At 38.5% G+C, this 13416-nt stretch overlaps 1 protein-coding gene across 1 annotated transcript in view; it reads left to right on the top strand.

Annotated features, from left to right (window-relative positions):
• Positions 1 to 2141: 2141 nt before the first annotated feature.
• Positions 2142 to 13416, top strand: part of cspg4 (chondroitin sulfate proteoglycan 4) — a 55377-nt gene continuing 44102 nt past the window's right edge. The window contains exon 1 of the mRNA XM_084398048.1: positions 2142 to 2248. Coding sequence (XP_084254174.1) covers positions 2176 to 2248 — 73 coding nt within the window. The 5' untranslated portion in view covers positions 2142 to 2175. The remainder of the gene's footprint in view (positions 2249 to 13416) is intronic.

The following is a 13416-nucleotide window of genomic DNA, read 5'->3' as shown; positions in this document are numbered from 1 at the left end:
TCTGCGTGCGGGATTAAAAATAGCTTACAGCAGCTTTAAGCTCTCCTGTCATTTGATACCAACGACTCCCGTGAATATAGCAGAAACCGAGTGTGTCGGCGAGCGGCTGACTAATATAAACATGAGTGTGTGGGATTCCAGATGATGTCATGACTAAACAGTCTATCACTTATGCTGCGTGACCACACACACACACACACACACACACACACTCACAGAACAACCATAGTTTATTTTTAACTTGTTAATGGCATTGTGACAATGAGTCTTTATGAAGGTCTGGAAACTGTTTTGGGGAGGATTTAGAAGGGCGAAGAATTACAGCAACACACAGATGTTTTTTTTGTGTAACCAGAGACGCACAACTGTAGACGTGACGACAGGGAGGGAATTCTCAAATGGTTTGTGTTTGCTAGCGGTTATGTGTGTGCGTGAGAGTTAATTTTTAGCACAAGTCCAAGATAAGACTAAAGACTCTGAACTGCACAGCTGGTAAGCATTATACTTGATAATAATTAGTGGTGTTTGCTAAAATGTGCTGTTTTGTCTATAAACAATTAATCTTCACCTGGCGGACGATAAAGCAGGCAGTAAGAAGACCCATAGACTTACAATGAAGGAGGGACTCAAGCCAAGTAAAGACTTATGCCCGGTACACATTGTATGATGTTGGGCTGTCCCGGACGAAAGACGACCGATCGTGGCGATTTCTGTGGTCGTGGCTCCTAAGTGGTGGTCCTGCGTCGTACAGCGAGAGAGGTTCAAAGACGGCAATGTCACAGTCTTGTGACCAAAGATAGCCTGCGCTAATAAATTTAGCATGATCTCACAGTGTGTTTGCTGCTATGACCTACATCTACTGACAAGCCAATCAAAAATCAACACGACATGGCGCTAAAACACAAGTTCATTAGATCCATGTCGTTCAGTGTGATTTGTAATGATCTTATAGGATTGCAATAGTAAACAGTTATCATTTGAAATCAATTCAGTGTTGATTCATACTGGGTAATACTGGGTAAGTACTGGGTAATATAAGGTAATTACATGGGTTAAGGTTTTAGGGATGGGTTCAGGGTTAGTACCTAGTTATTACCCAGTTAGTGTCATTACTACAATAAGTACATGCGAAACAGGACTGTAAAAAAAAATAGTTTTAGTTACCTAATTACTGTTCATACTAACAACTGCTAAGTAGTCTTCTCCTGATGAAAAAAAATGTTTTTATGGAACAAAAACTTCTTTAAACTTATTCAAAACCATTTTAATGAGATTCTTATGGTTCTTTCCTTTGTTTTATAAAAAATAAATAAAAAATGAATCACTGTATAGAGTTCTTGAATTGGTTATAAGGTTCTTTGGCGATTAAACAAGTCCTTCATGACACATTTTATATTGGTTTCTGGCATCTTTAAAGATTCAGTACATAGATATATCTCTAAGGAACTAGACACAAAATAAAAGATGCTACAAACAGAAGTGGCTACCAGGATGTTGAGTGTGTGTCGATGTTACTGTGTTACTATGCTGTGTTTTGGGTGCGGTTGCTTAATAGTAATTCATAAAAAGAAAAGTGCACTCTTAAAAATAAAAGGGATTTTTGTGGCGATGCCATAGAAGAGCCATTTTGGGTTCCCAAAAGAACTTTTTAGTGAAAAGATAACCATTTTTTTCTTATCCACATATTAATAACTTTTTCCACTATAAAGAACCCTTTGTGATTTTTGGAAAGGCTCCATGAATGTTAAAGGTTCTTCATGGAACCATAGATTCCAATAAAGAAGTGTATGAGGTTATAGTCCTTACATATGGCATCTAAGTGATTATTTTATGCATTTTATAATCCAATCTTCAGAGCTTTAAAGGTTTAGAGAAACTCTGAGCTCTGTCTGCTTTCTGAATGAAAGCTGAATCATTTAACAGAGCAGAGAGGATGGAAATTGGGGGTGGAGAAGCACAAGAGAGAAGAAAAAGAGGTGTAGTTTTTCCAGAGGGGCGTTGCAGGGCTGGGCAGGGGTGTGTGTGTGGAGGGGCTGGATCTCTTTTTGCATTTGGGGGGGTTCAGGGTATCATTTTCATCCGTGTCCGTCCCGCCCCCTCCATGAGTACACCCTGCACACACTCCAAGTCCCAAAGTGGCCACAGAGACTCTGAGACTCGGACTAAAGTGGCAAGATGAACGCCCTGTGTCCTCTCCTGTCTGTCCTCTTTCTGGCACTGCTATACCTGCTCCAGACTGTCCAAGGAGGTAAGACCTCTCAATTTCACTGTTTTAGGACTAATAAGCCATAATATTATGTGTGTTTGCATGTTTGCAAAAGTTTTTAAAAAAGTTGCATTTTTTAGTATTCTGCAAGAATGTGGAGCTCAAGCTCAGTGGAAAAGCTTCAAACATCTCAAAGTGTGTGTGTGGAAGGTTCCCGCACAGAAAAACTCATTCATACTTGTGAGGCTGGAGTCTGTTCTGCCGGTGTACAATAAACTCACAGTTCGCCGACCCCTCCTTCTCTCACTTCCGTCGAGGGCTCTTTTGCGCGCATTGGGCAGTCTGGCACCGGCTCGCGCAGATCAGAGGTCCTGAAATAAAGAGTCACTTTCAGAGGTGTGGATCAGCTGCCCTACGCACAGATGTTCTTGCTTTTCCGCTCTGAGATCTTTAGCGGCGCCTGTGAGACCTGCAGTCTAATTAGCGTGCGAGTTAAAGTGGCACTGAAGTGAGCGTTGTTAAGCTTCGGATCAGAGCGTTTCTCTAGGACCAGCTGCCACAAACTTGATCAACACCAGAATTGATCTACAATGAGTGTTTGAGCATGTAATCTCAAGAATGTTTTGGCATCTACATCCTGTATTGTTAGACACCTCATGAAGTCCATATGTGGAGAGAGTGAGAGTAAGAGTGGTTGGAAAATAGTAAAAATGTATGCTTAACGGTAGATGTAAGTCCTCACGGGGCGTGGCGGGCGTGGCAAGCGTGGGTGGGGCGAATCACAAGTAGATTGTTTATTAACAGTTTATTGAACCTTTAGATAACATATTAATACAAATAAAAAAAGTTTGCATATGTTTTTTGTTGAGGATCATATCTGATACATCAGGCTTCTATGGCACGTAGTGATATGGTGAAAATATGGAGCTCATAAGGAGGGAAAAAACACCTTAAATTGTATTTATATCTATACTTTTTCTGTTCGATTTGAGTGCAACATTTATTACTATCTCACACAGCCTTCTGTTAGACAGATTGGAGTCTATTGGAATCATCAGTACCCCCTTGACTTGGGTTCGATCTTATTTTATGGGTCGTAATCAATTTGAACAGCTGAAGCAGTTTAGATCAAAGCCTTCGTACGTCAATACTGGTGTTCCGCAGGGCTCAGTATTGGGACCTCTTATATTTATTATTTATCTTTTACCCCTTGGTAATATTTTTAGGATATTTCATAATTGATTCAGTCCTGTAAGTGAAAATTTACTAACAATATAAAATGTATTCTCTTTTCTACTGTATAAAAATCAGTAAAGATTTTACATCAAAAAGGCACGTGTACCAAGACCTAAAGTGTGTTTTTTTTTTTTTTTTTTTTTTTTTTTTTTTTTATGTACTAAAACCTATCAATGGAACATGTTGAAGATTATTTACTTACGAGTTTTTCAGCAACATTTTAATGGTGTATTTAGAGGCCTTAGAAATTTGTGTATCAAAAATGAGATTCTGAAGTGTGCATTCAATGGATATTACTATCCCATGAGGCCACGGGAGAGGATTTGTGAATGGCAGTGGAGTGACACAACTGATGCTGGTAGGTCACGTGACAGTGACAACATGGCGGAATTAGTAAATCTGAATTTCATTCATATTCATACTATATCGAGCGTACTTTGTTAACTGTCTCGAAGTCAATTCAAATTCAAATGTAGTACCTAATCAGTGTGCGATTTTGAACGCTGCGACAGTCTCTATAGACCTTATGCGCCAGAGAAACAAGCGCAGCGTTGTGTTTGAACGTTTTTGTGGTAGTCTGTATATTTCTATGTCATCGCTGTCAAAGAATAATTAGCTGGTAAAGTGGATTTACTTATTGTAGAGTTATTGAAAGTTATGATGAGCATTGTAATGTTTGAAGCGGAGGTCACAACAAATGTCAGTTAGACCGGGCAGATTTTAAAACGAGCGGTTCATTCATAAATCCGTAAGATCTTACATTCATGCTGTGGAAATACAAGTGCAAAAAGGGGCGGGGGCTACAAAAGCTCTATAGCTTTCAACATTGTTTGTTTCAGGTATCCGACATGTGAACATTTTGCTCAACCAATGGCGTGAGTTTTGGGCAGGACTTCCTGTTTGATCGGTAGACGGAAACGATCATTATTTTTACATTCCAGCTACTTAAACACCCGCTAATAGGATTATCGACATAGAAACTCATTTTGGGTGGGGACTTTGTTTATTGGATGGCGGTAAATCTGAATGCAAGCATGCAGTTGATTGCGGGGTTTATGCAGACGAGGTTAATGTTATGAGATATATGCATGAATGAATCATTCACAATAAGATGAATAACATGATTTTGAAAATTGATTGGGTTAATTATAATTTCATGGCCTCTTTAAAATGAATCATGAGACTGTGACTGTCATGGTGAATCAGGTTTTTAGATATTACTGACTCAGTAAGCAGTGTACCAGCAACATCGTTGGATTTTGAAACCTCCAAGCTGCTGTCTGTCGCCACAGCAACACGTTACACAAACAGGCCTGTGAGCTGGTAAGCATTTAAGGCTATACAAGGAGTGTGTGTCTGAATGTGTGTTGTGATTGCAGCAGTGCATATGTTTGAGTCCGGGTAGTTGGCAGGGTAATGAATGTTTGTACAGCTCTGCACATTAGATTAATAAACATAATATTTGCATTTGTAAATTGATGAGATTAGTTTGCTGGTCTCAGAGAGAGCCGCAGTTTTCAAGGGGCATCTCAGAAACAGAAGGCAAACATTTATCTTTGCTGATCTCTCAGCAGTCGGCTGTTTGTGAATGGATAATGGGACGAATGTTTCAAAGATTATTTGGATGTGGACCTTGAATGGAAGTAACGTGCCACACAGAAAGACATAAATCTGTCTATTCATCTCATGCTACTAGTTTTAGGCAAAGACTCGTTCTCAAAATCGTAAAGATTTCATGATTCAATACAGATTTGGATTTGATAAGACTCTGATTCAGTTGTATTTTTTCAGTTATAATGTTCATTAAGGTTTGGCTACATATGAAAGAAACTCTCTGTGCTAATACTGTAGATTTGATTCAAACCAGTAGCTTTTATTAAATGAACTCTCTCATATCATTTTTATTAAATGAACTCTCTCATAAGTTAAACTCATAAGTTTAACTTAACCAGTCCCTCAGAGTCATTTGCTAGTGAATCAATTTGCACTGGTCGTGCTGTATGAGCTTCATTTACTAAAAAGATCTGGTTCTTCAGAGTAATTTGTATATAAGTCAGGCTATACTGTTTGCACAATATGTGTTTAATTCACTAAAAAGAACAGGTTCATAAGAGTCATTTGTTTGTGAATTGAACTACACTGGTTGTGCAGTACTGTTTGATTCATTAAAAAGAACTGGTTCATAAGAGTCATTTGTTTTGAATTGGACTACACTGGTTGCAAGCTGTATATGCATTTTATTAACTAAAAATAACCTGTTCATAACAGTCATTTGTTTGTAAGTCAGCCTACAGTGGTCATGATGTACAGTATGGGTTTGATTTGCTGAAAAGAACTAGTTCGATTGAGTCATTTGTTTGTGAATCAAACTACACTGGTTGTTTTTGTGTACAACCTACTAGGTCAACTGAATCAAAAGACATTTCATGCCGTTATTTCGCAGTACACACTCTTTTTCACATTCACGACTCAAGTACAATATTTCTTTCACTGTGGTGCTGAACTTTGCATCAGCTAGATTGCAATTAATCTAAAAATGTATATTTTTACCTATAGCTCCACACCTTTCCTGTGTAGGTGGACGGCTCCTGGTCAGAATAGGCTGCAATTCATCCAGACTTTATGCTAATAGTCAAAAGTCTGGCTACGCAAGGCTTAACTCTAGTAGTTGAGGTTGGGTCTATAGTGTTCCCAACTGCAGTCCCCATGGAAACCTGCCGCCCACACAGGAATCAATGCGGAAAGTTTGAAACCCTGATGCTTGAGACTTTCCCTCCTCACTGTCCTCCTCAATAAATGATATGTCAGTATGAAACACCACACACACACACAACCTCGACAATACCAGACCGCGGGGAAGAGATAAACTCCGTACTTCATATTCCTGTCATTTCATATTCATCCAATAGAATCTCATGTGGCACTATGGAGACACAGAAGTATTTGTGGGTATAGTCGTCCCCGCAGTGACTCTTGGCCAAATCACTGTCACAATAGATCAGGTTAAATTTATCTTCAAAATCATCACTCAACCATTGGCCCATAAACAGACCTCAACAAACGTGTACGTGAGTGTTCTATTTACCTGAATAAACCCTGAATAAACACTTTTTGGCTTAAATTATTTGAGTCGAGGATCACTATCACTTCTGGTCATACATGCATTTAGGGATTTGAACAATCCCTTAACCCTAAATATTGACCCTTGGCGTGCCAATCAGATGTTTCTTGGGGGGCACAATAAGACAACTGTTCACAGATATAGTGAGAGTACAGAGATCTAAAATGAATGTGGATAATGTATCTCGGATAGTTTGGTCATGAAAGAATTTGATGAGTTTATTTTGAGATTTTTATTTTTATTTTAAGTATTTTAGGGTTGCCAAAGTTAATGCATTAACAATTATAATTTAAAAATGTTCAACATTGTTAAATTTCTCAGCAGAGTGTAGAGTTTTTTTTATTTATTGAAGCTGACGAAAATGTTTTATAACAATAATAACATAGTATTTCATCAAACTTCATGGTACTGTTGAGATCTCCTCTGAAACTTTCAGATTGCTGGCATATTTTTTTCTCAAGGGAAAGATCTCAGAAGCAGGAGACTTCAGCAAAAAGTTCTCATTGGTGTCTAGGAGAACAGTTGAATTGAATATTAGCTAAACCTTCTTTGTGGGGTTTTTCTTTCTTAGACTTAGAATGTTATCCTGAGTTTGAGCATTCTTTACCAATGTTTCCAACTGTAAACTTCACATATGTTCAAGGAAATGTAAGAGTTTGATTGATTGATTGATTGATTGATTGATTGATTGATTGATTGATTGATTGATTGATTGATTGTGCACTAATTGAGCTGCTTATAAAGAACATCTGGAAAGTTTTACAGTAGTGAAAGTCTTAACTGTGCAGCGGCCCGCCGGCGGGCCGGATGGGGCGTGGCTAAACTTTTATTAATTTTTTATGCTTTGTTTTATAACAAATATTCAACTGACAATCATAAACTATGCATCATTTGAAAGCTAAAACACTCAAGAATCATGTTCTAAACTTGTTTTTGCAATCAATACACCAGAGAGGAAAGGGTTAAATTAAATGCAAGAGGACTGGTTATGAAAAAATAAGCAAAATGAACCGCTATACTCATCTTTCATCTCGTATGGTTCATATCAGTTCGGACGAATCCAAGAAACAACAGCATACATTACACTGTAAGGGTCCACTCTTCAAAATGCATCCCACTTTTTAATCCAAAACAACGACAAAATAGGGAAAAAAATGAAATATCCTCCTTTGTTTGCATGAGCGTTTTCGAGATAGAGTTCGCATCACGTTCATTTTCAAAGAAATATCGATTCTAATCCGTATTCCAACACTCAAAAGCCATCTCACCCCCGTACTTTACACTCTTCCGGATAAAATGAGACATTCCACAGGTCTCTCCTTCAATCACAGGCTTTGTTACTGACCAAAACAGTAAGAGACCGACTGACAGGCTGAGCGCGCTGTCAATCTCGCACCTGGGGTTTCGACTGGATAAAAGCCTGGATAAAGCCGGCCAATGTCCAGTCGGCAAAGTTTTGATTGATGGGAGTATTAGCCAACTAAAATCGATTGCAGTGATAGTCAGTTTATGCAAGCATATTCGTCAAATTCAAGTGCTCAATGTTTTCATTCACATGCGCGCTTTCGCCACACGCGCGGCTCGCAGACACGCACACACATAATGCACCGACCATAGACTGTAAACAAACACACACACGCAACGTTTTGACACATGAAGCTTGCATAAATGCACGGATTTACTCCAAAGCATGTTTCTGATCATCTCGATCATGGATCGTCGACTACAGAAGAGATTTGAACGTGTTATTGATGAAGATGAAGATGAAGAGGAGCCGCGACGAAGAGCAGCAGAAAGTAATAGGATATTCATTATAATTATCAGTTTATTGCAATTTATTTGAGTAAAAACCACGTTTGTAATTACAAAATATTCTAAAACATTTATTGTTTTCTTTTTATGTATGTTATACATTAGTTTGAAAACGATCACTGCTGGAATGTCTATAGATGTAGTGAGAAATCACTGTTTTTGCTATTAGAATTGTTCAAAATAAAGGGAATTTTGTTCAAATGTTCAAATGTTGTGCTGAAATCGTTTTTTTTCTTGTGTGGTTTGAAGGGCAGAACAGTTCTGAATTGATATACATGTATGTAGTAGGCCTATGTAGTGTTTACTCCTTATGTGAAGGTGTTGGGTGCCAGGTGTACATTTGGAGTCTCCAAATTGCATTTTGGAAAGGACGCCTATACTTTTCTTGAATAAAAGCTTACAGAAACTACATTTTTGGGAGTATCATCCTCAAATTTGAATCTAAACATGGTCAGACATTCAGTTTTATCTGTATGGTGTTTTCAGGCCCTTAACATAAAAGTCTGATACATTTTTCCCTAAGTGAAGTTAATTCAAAGAAATCGTGAGTCACTTTCATGTAAATTTGACCTTGTTTTATTCTGTTCCTATGCTAATTTGAGTTATAATGACTCTTGAGTAACTAAGTTTCAAGTGTCTAGATTAAAAAAAGATCAGAGTTATGAATGTGGACCATAGGGTTTAAGAGCTACAGACATTTGTATTTGGGTATGTCATTTTCTGAAAATTCTCAAAAATAGGGGCGCTGGTTAAGAGGTTAATATTGGGCGATTACATTGAGTTGGCGTGGCGGAGTCCCTCAGGGGAAGTTTTGCATGAGTCATCTTCATGAGACAGCACAAGGAACACCACAACATCACACAGTTTCCTCAGAGACAAACGCTTTCCAGTCTGCTGATCATGAAACTAGGCCAGCAGCCACCAACTTGGCTTGACAAGATCATTTACAGTGCGCTATCACTCGCACTAGAGAGGGGCGCCGCTGACCAACCGCTGGGATTGAAGCCCATGCAAGAACAGATGGATGAAAAGACATCTGTAGGTCACAAAACCCATGAAATATACAGTATTTTACAGTAGTCGTCTACACAGGACAGCGTTTATGGCATATGGTGTAAGAGATAAATAAATTCATGTTTCTCATTCTTAGAAATCCCATGACGGCACTAAAAATAAAGGTGCTAAAAAGGGGTTTGCATCCTGATGCAACAGGAAAACCTTTTAAAGTTCTGTGGTTCTTTAAAAAACCATCTACTGGTGATGTAAAGAACCAGGAGAACTTGGTGTTTTCTGTGTGAAGAATTAATACCTACATTTAGTAGGTTGATCTTAAGAACCTATGCTAAAATGCTGGAATGTACCATGGTATTATGTTTTGTTGATACCATGGTAATACCAATAGCTTTTTAGTAAAAAGTACGGAATATTTATCATTCTGTTTACATTTTGCTCCAAGGTACCTAAAAATACCATGCTTCTCAAATTACCATGGTATCATGTTAACAACATAAGCATGGCTAAACCATGGTACTTTTATATATACTGTAGTACTGAGTACAGTATTTGCATTGTACTCCAGGGTACTTCCAAAAATACCATGGTGCCATGTTCAAAAACATTTTAAATACCAGTGTATTTTGATATATTCCTTTAAACTGAATGTTTATCAATGGTATATATAAAAGTATAATGGTTTTACCATGGTTTTTTTTACATGTTCCCATAGTAATACCAACAGCATGACATTTTTTTAAATTTGTGAAATGTCAATAGCATAGTAAACATTCATTATACACTATATGTCAAATATGGACAAACCCAACCGTTGGGTTACATTTTTTTATTAAATTTTTAACCCAACGGTTTGGTTTGTCCATATTTAATCCAAATTTGGGTTAAAACAACCCAGCATTTTTAAGATTGTACTATTGCACAGTATATCCCAAATTACCATAGTATTACTGTAGGTTTTTTTTTGTTTGTTTTTTACATGGTACCATGTTAATTCCCAATACCATGGTATTCTTGGAAGAACATTGGAGTAAAATGTAAATGGCATGGTAAATTAATATTGTAATCATTCAGTAGTACCATGGTATATATCAAAGTGCCATGCTGTTACCATTATTGTACCATGGTACCAACACAGTACTTTTTATGAGAGTACAGTATAATGTCACACCAAAAACCTTCTTAATCTTCAAAGAATCATGTAGCTAACTCAAGAACTCCATACAGCTAACATAGATCCTGAAAGCTGGCGAATTTCATTTGTGAACTTCTTAACTGCAGGTAAATCTTCCAGTCTTCCATGTCTACAGCGCTCTCTGGTTTGGAGGTAGTCTGTGAACGAAGAGGAAATGCTAGAACTTTCCACTGGGATCCTCACGTAGCCGTTAGCATGCCTGCGTGTCAGCTCTGACTTCTGTCCTGCATTAAACCTCCATCCAGCCAGAGGCGTTCTGGGTAATGTGCAAACATCTCTTTAGAAAGGCGCTCTCTGGAGACAGAGCGGAGCGCTGGGACAGGCCTCTCTGCAGTGGAGGGGATAAATATAACCCGCTCTCAAACGGGGCATGTGCTGCCTCAGAGGCTGCTGTTAGCAGACTGGGTGGGGTAGCAGGTCGTTACTGTGAGTCACAGGGACACAGTTATTCCGTCATCGCAGGATTCTGTGAGCTTAAAATAAGTAGAAGGAAAGGAATTAAATGAGCAGAGTGCCAGCTGTCAGTCACAGACCTCTATAGCACAACTTAATCTTTAACATAGCAACACAGTCTGTGCACTTTTCGTTTTTTTCATCTAAACATTCTTAAAACAAGATACATTTTCTTTACACACAGCACTGCATAAGATATTAAACACTGAATGTGCTTTAATTAAAGGGTATTTGTCTTTATTCCTTTGTGATTTATTCATTTCTTTTAAGTATAAACAAGTGAAAAAACTCCCAGTGCAGTAAGACATTTATATTTAAGATACAGTTTATGAAAACAAGTCTTAATCTCTTATGCAGTTTTGCTACTCGAGTGCATTTGTCTTGTTTCAAGGATTTTCACATAAATTAACTGGAAAATTATTCAAAACACTCTTTTTGTGATGTAACGCAGCTCTATACCAAAACACAGTCTTTTATGAAACTATTTCATAACACGCTCTTCTACTGTATAATGTGACTCTAGAAAGCGGCATGGTCTATAAAACAATATCAATATCTCTATACCGCAACATGCTCTATAGTGCAACTCTATGCCACAAAGGTCTATAATGCAACTCTATACCGTGACATTCTATAACACAACTCTATAGTACCACAAAATGCATAAAGCAACTCTATTCATCAACACGCTCTATAAAGCAACTCTATACAGCAACACTTATATAACGCAACTCTATACCATGACGCTCTATAACGCAACTGTATGGCGCAACACAACATAGTTCTATACCGTGACGCTCTATAACTCCATAGTGCAACAGAGTGTATACAGTAACATGCTCTATAATGCAACTCAGATGCAGCGCTCTATAAAGCGACTCTATGGCGCAACATAAATTAACTCTATACAGCAGCATTGTCGATAACGCAACTCTATAGCAAAACTCTATTGCATACCGCAAAAGCTTTACCACAAAGCTTTATAACCTGACTATACTGTGACATTCTATAATGGAGCTCTATAATAGTGCAACATGGTGGATAAATCAACTCTATACATATAATACAACTCAGATTCAGCACTCTATACCGCCACACGCTCTACAGTACACAACTCTACAGCGCAATGATCTCTATAATACAACATCATAGCATGACATGCTCTATATGCAATTCTATAGTGCAACTTGCTCTATGATGCAACTGTGTAGTGCATTCCGGTCAACAAAACTATTCCATAACCCATCATAGTTAAAAACACCACTATTTCATGCAACACACTCTATTGCAACTACACACTGACTCTTGGATGAACAGAAAGCTACTGCTTCCAAAGTGTGTTGTGTATGTGTAGAGTGTGTGGACTGTGTCTATTGTTTGAGATGTGTGTGGGTGGGGGGTAATAAGTTCTCTAATACTTCAGCAACCTCTTGGGGAAACATTAGCAGGGCAATTATCCATTAGCAACTCTGTGGACGTAAATTAACCTCCTGTTTGGGGGGTCTCTAACGATGTGAATTTATTAACCAAATGCTCCAGTCCTCTCGCAGACACAAAATGGGTGTTCTCTGGTTGTTTGCATGCTAAGAATCCATATGGATCATTTTAATTGCGGTCGATGGTAAATTAAATCCAGGCCATTAAACGCTGCATGTTCAGTTTCTAAATTCCACAGAATTTTGACCCCGTCCTCAATGTAAATGCCTCAGAATCTTCACACCTCAAATATTCCCCACAAGGCATGTTATCTGTTATAAATGAGGTTCTTCTGCGCAATTATTAAAAATGCAAAATGGTTTCTGTCATTGCTCATTTAAGTAGGATCCTCAGAGCTGAATTTAAAGTAAATGTTTGTCCTGTTCTCCACCCAGGACCGTTAAAAGTCCAGTTAGAGGTCTCAAAAAGTGCGACAGACCGCCGGGGAGGAATCAAACAGCGGCTCTACAGTCCGTTTGCATAACAGACAGTAAACAGCCATGAGTTTAAATCGATAAACTCTAGTAATGAAGTCAGAGGAGCTCTAAATGTTGGTCAGGTCTGGAAGCTTCTGGGGAAGGTCAGGGAATCGAAGGGCGAATTTGCTCTGAGAATTCCAAGCAGCTCCTTCAAAACACTTCATCTGCAAGCGAAAGAGCCGAGCTGCATTCTTCAAAAACAATGAAAAGATCTAATTATCATACCATAATTCCAGCCCGCATGCAAGCCAATGAGCAGGGCCTGAAGTGGCCCTCGGGGGGAATTGCATTTTGATGGATGCGAGAACAGCTGCTATTGTAGGAATGGTGGAAAGCCGTGAATCTGACTTCTGTTCTTCGCTATGTGCCGCTAACACAATGCTCACTCTCTTGAAATCCGCTTTTGGTGCGAAAGTGCGCATATCGT

Source organism: Rutilus rutilus (genome assembly GCF_951802725.1).
Source record: "Rutilus rutilus genome assembly, chromosome: 23".
NCBI lineage: Eukaryota > Metazoa > Chordata > Actinopteri > Cypriniformes > Leuciscidae > Rutilus > Rutilus rutilus.
Note: the sequence above shows the minus strand (reverse complement) of the source record. Positions and strands in the feature narration are given on the sequence as shown.